Source organism: Borostomias antarcticus, assembly GCF_949987555.1.
Source record: "Borostomias antarcticus genome assembly, chromosome: 26".
Classification (NCBI taxonomy): Eukaryota; Metazoa; Chordata; class Actinopteri; order Stomiiformes; family Stomiidae; genus Borostomias; species Borostomias antarcticus.
Genome location: NC_140259.1, coordinates 8,129,939 through 8,134,938, shown reverse-complemented (window position 1 = coordinate 8,134,938; position 5,000 = coordinate 8,129,939). Strand labels below are relative to the sequence as shown.

Sequence of the window (5,000 nt, the reverse complement as noted above, 5' to 3'; positions counted from 1 at the left end):
GTAGGGCTACATAAGAATATATAGGTGTACATAATGATATATAGGGCTAAATAAGGATATATAGGGCTACATAATGATATATAGGGGTACATAAAGATATATAGGGCTACATAAGGATATATAGGGCTACATAAGGATATATAAGGCTACATACGGATATATAAGGCTACATAAGGATACATAGGGCTACATAAGGATATATAGGGCTACATAAAGATATATAGGGCTACATAAGGATATATAGGGCTACATAAGGATATATAGGGCTACATAAGGATATATAGGGCTACATAAAGATATATAGGGCTACATAAGAATATATTGGACTACATACGGATATATAAGGCTACATAAGGATAAGGATATACATTATAGGGTGAGTAGGTGCTTGTGTGTGTGTGTGTATTGGCTGTCTTGTCTCTGTAATCGTTCATATCTAAAGCATAACTGTGTGTGTGTGTGTGTGTGTGTGTGTGTGTGTGTGTGTACCAGTGTAAGCCGGGCTACCAGGGGGTGAACTGCGAGTACGACGTGGACGAGTGTTTCTCCAACCCGTGTCGCCATGGCGGCACCTGCATCAACCTCATCAACCAGTTCTCCTGTGTCTGTCCCCGAGGAACCCACGGTAACGCTGTCACCCCTCTCCTACCACACCCCTCCACTACCACACCCTTCTACTACCACACCCCTCTACTACCACACCTCACTACTACCACACCTCTCTCCTACCACACCTCTCCACTACCACACCTCTCTCCTACCACACCTCTCTACTACCACACCTCTCCACTACCACACCCTTCTACTACCACACCTCTCTACTACCACACCTCTCCACTACCACACCCTTCTACTACCACACCTCTCTACTACCACACCTCTCCACTACCACACCCTTCTACTACCACACCTCTCTACTACCACACCTCTCTACTACCACACCTCTCTACTACCACACCACACAGACACGCTCACATCTGAACTGATTATTTCTGCCCAAACGAGAAAAACGTGAAAAAATATTCACCCGGGTGGCCTCCCTGTTTCTCTCTCTCCCTCTCTCTCTCCCCCTCCCTCCGTCCCTCCCTCTCCCTTTCTCTCTCTCTCTCTCTCTCTCCTTCTGTCTCTCCCCATTCCTCCCTTTCTCTCACTCTCTCTCTCTCCCTCTGTCTCTCCCCGTTCCTCCCTTTCTCTCCCTCCCTCTCTCTCTCTCTCTCTCTCAGGTGCCCAGTGCGAGGTGAACGAGGACGACTGCGCGGCCAGCTCCGAGTCCTGGGGCCCCCGCTGTCTGAACGGGGGCCGGTGTGTGGACGGCGTGGGCGGCTACACCTGCTCCTGCCCCCCCGGCTTCACCGGGCGCTTCTGCGAGGGCGACATCAACGAGTGTCTGAGCCGGCCGTGCCAGTTCCCCGGGAGCCTGGACTGTGTCCAGCTGGTCAACGACTACCAGTGCCACTGCCGCCTCGGATACACAGGTACGTCACGACCGCTCGCCAGCCGGGAGAGTTTTTATCTTCCAAATCGCTTTTTAATTATTTTTTATTTTTACATCGTTTTAACTTTTTTGTTTTCAATTTCAGTTTAGTATTAATTAGTTTTAACTATTATAATAGTTTTATTTTTTATTTTTATATCGTTTTAACTTTTTGTTTTCAATTTCAGTTTAGTATTAATTAGTTTTTAAGGCGGGTTTGTCAAAGGCAACCCCCCCCTCCCCGACCCCTGCCTCTCCCTGTCAAAGTTATAATAGTTTTATTTTTAATTTTGATATCGTTTTAACTTTTTGTTTTCAATTTCAGTTTAGTATTAATTCGTTTTTAAGGCGGGTTTGCTAGTTTAGTTTCTTTTTTATTTCAGGAAAATGCTTTTAGTTTAGTTAGTTTTATAGTTTTAATAGTTTTAGTTTAGTTTTTATTAGTTTCAGTATTATTTTTAGTTGTTTTTTTTTGTAGTGCAAAAGGAGCGCCCACCAAGTACTGAGTGTATGAATGAACATACTGAACATACTGTACGAAGATTACAACAAAAAAGGCTTGAAATATTTCACTTTGTGTAATGGATCTAGAATACATGAACGTTTCAACTGTTTGAATGAAATTACAGAAAATAATGGACTTTTTCATAATATTCTAATTTTCTGAGATGCACCTGTATGTATGAAATGTGCCCAAATGTGACTAAAACTAAAGACATTTTCTCCATCATTTTCGTTTATTTTAGTTAGTTTTGTAAACACACAATGCCATTTTAGTTAGTTATCATTTTTTGTAAAGCCTAGTTTTTTTTTTGATTTCAGTTAACTAAAAGTTTTTTTTCACAACTTGTTTTCATTTTTTTGTTAGTTTTCGTTAACTATGATACCCTTGCTCCCTGTCCAGGTCGTCACTGTGAGTCCATGGTAGACCTCTGCCTGTCAAAGCCCTGCCACAACAAAGGCGTCTGCTCCATGAACACCAGCTCTGTGCACGGGTACACCTGCACATGCCCTGCTGTAAGTGGCTGACTGGCTTCCTATGTGAGACTTCCTGTCTGCAGTCTCTGTAAAGATGTCTGGTGTCCTCTCCTCCCTCTCTCCTCTCCTCTCTCCTCCCTCTCTCCTCTCCTCTCCTCTCCTCTCCTCTCTCCTCCCTCTCTCCTCCCTCTCTCCTCTCCTCTCTCCTCTCCTCTCCATCCTCCGCTCTCTCTCAGCTCTCTAACCTGATGTTGTTCTCTGTGTGTGTGTGTGTGTGTGTGTGTGTTTGTGTCTCTGTGCTTGTTTGCGTATAACCTTTAACCCCTCCTCCTCCTCTTGTGCTCATGCTTGCGTCAGAGGACGGAGCGCCCCTGGCCAGGTAGGACTGAGAGAGATTTAGTGTAGACTGGTCACTAGAGGCTGGTCACTAGAGGCTGGTCACTAGAGCCTGGTCACTAGAGGTTGGTGACTAGAGGCTGGTCATGTCCTTCTTCACTCACCTACACCTGTCTCTCTGCTTTCTGTGTCCACCTGAGGAGAACTACACTGTTCTAAAGACACTGTTTCCTCCCCTTCCTGTCACCCCCTTCCCCGCTTCCTGCCCCCCCCCCTCTCCTCTTCCTCCCCCTCCTGCCCCCCCCCCTCCTCAGGGCTACACCGGGTTCAACTGCGGCGAGCTGGAGGACTACAACTGCGCCATGCTGCGCTGTCAGAACGGCGGCCACTGCAGCCAGGACGCCGCCGGGGGCCGCCTCCACTGCCGCTGCCCGCCCGGCTACTCCGGCGCCCGCTGCGAGACGGCCCAGAGCTGCGTGGGCCGGCCCTGCCAGAACGGCGCCACCTGCTCGCCCGACCCCCGCAGCCCCCAGCTGTACGCCTGCCGCTGCCCCGACAACTTCTACGGCCGCCACTGCGAGGTGGGCATGCCGCCGGTGGAGCGCGACGCGGCGCCGCCCAGCGCCTGCCCCTACGTGGAGTGCGAGCTGCGTCTGGGCGACAAGGTGTGCGACCCGCAGTGCAACAACCACGAGTGCCAGTGGGACGGGGGCGACTGCTCGCTGCACTGGCGCCAGCCCTGGGCCAACTGCTCCGCCCCCGTGGCGTGCTGGGAGCGCTTCCGCAACGGACGCTGCGACCGCGAGTGCGACAACTCCGGCTGCCTGTTCGACAGCTTCGAGTGCCAGGAGCAGCCGCAGGACAGTTGCAAGTACGTAGGGGTGCGCCGCGCCTCGGACGCAAGCGCTGGGGAGCGCTAGCCATCTCACTGTTCCATTTACATCCTCGGGGTCGCGATTCCATTTCAAATCGATTAACGCCGATTTGATTTTCGATTTGATTAGGAGAGAATTTTCAATGACATTTCCACCATTTGACTGCAGTAACCCATTAATACAGTAACCCATTAATACAGTAACTCATTAATACAGTAACTCATTAATACAGGGGGTCCCATAATGGTAGAGGAAACACTAAAAAACACCCCAAGCATAACATTATTGTGAAAACAGGAAAAATTTCAGAAAATAAATGTATGAAAAAAAAGTCAGGTTGTCTAATAACATTTTGTGACCATTTTTGTGTTGCTAGCTCGCTACAGTAGCTAACCTGTCACTGGTGTCGGTAAACGTCAAAATATGGACGTTTGCAATTAATTTGAATGAAAAATACGTCGAATTGAAAACCTTGTCCACGAACGTTAGCCAAGCTCCCAACTAGCTAACGTTCGTGGACGAGGTTTTCAATTTTATAGATGCGTTTTTCATTGAGAGTGGAGCTAACAGCGCTAGAACTAGCAGTGTTGAGCTAACAGTGCTAGAACTAGCAGTATTCTCAACAGAGTCCCTGGGTGCTCCTTCAATGGGAACCCAAGTTAGTCTTCTGACAAATGACCAGCCCCTCCGGTCCTCTTCCCACCCCCCCCCAGGTATGATAAGTACTGTGCGGATCACTACGGTAACGGCGTCTGTGACCAGAGCTGCTACACGGAGGCTTGCGGCTGGGACGGGCTGGACTGCTCCGGGGACACGCCCGCCAAGGTGGTGGACGGCACGCTGATCATCGTGGTCCTGCTGCAGCCCCGCGAGCTCATCAGCGACATGAAGGCACGGAGACGACCGCGCCGCGCAGACACCAATCACAACACTGCGCCTCCACATAGCGCAGCCTCCACATGGCGCAGCCTCCACATAGCGCCGCCTCCACGCAGGCGTTCCAGACGGGGCAGTCACGTTTAACCCATCTGTATCAGAACCCAGCGGGTCCAATCAAGCGTCTCATCTTCCATCCCACCATCTCTCCCTCCCTCCATCCCTCCATCCCTCCATCTCTCCCTCCCGCCATCCCTCCCTCCATCTCTCCCTCCCTACATCCCTCCCTCCATCTCTCCCTCCCTCCATCCCTCCATCTCTCCCTCCCTCCATCCCTCCATCTCTCCCTCCCTCCATCCCTCCCTCCATCTCTCCCTCCCTACATCCCTCCCTCCATCTCTCCCTCCCTCCATCCCTCCTTCCGTCTCTCCCTCCCTACATCCCTCCCTCCATTCCTCCCT

General features: G+C 50.3%; 1 protein-coding gene across 1 annotated transcript in view; it reads left to right on the top strand.

Moving 5' to 3' along the window:
* The window catches only part of notch2 (notch receptor 2), a gene marked incomplete at both ends in the record, with an annotated part of 32,240 nt that overhangs the window by 16,537 nt on the left and 10,703 nt on the right, over nt 1-5,000 (top strand). The window contains 5 exons of the mRNA XM_084459117.1: nt 493-625; nt 1,224-1,475; nt 2,379-2,491; nt 3,103-3,659; nt 4,377-4,554. Coding sequence (XP_084315243.1) covers nt 493-625; nt 1,224-1,475; nt 2,379-2,491; nt 3,103-3,659; nt 4,377-4,554 — 1,233 coding nt within the window. The remainder of the gene's footprint in view (nt 1-492; nt 626-1,223; nt 1,476-2,378; nt 2,492-3,102; nt 3,660-4,376; nt 4,555-5,000) is intronic.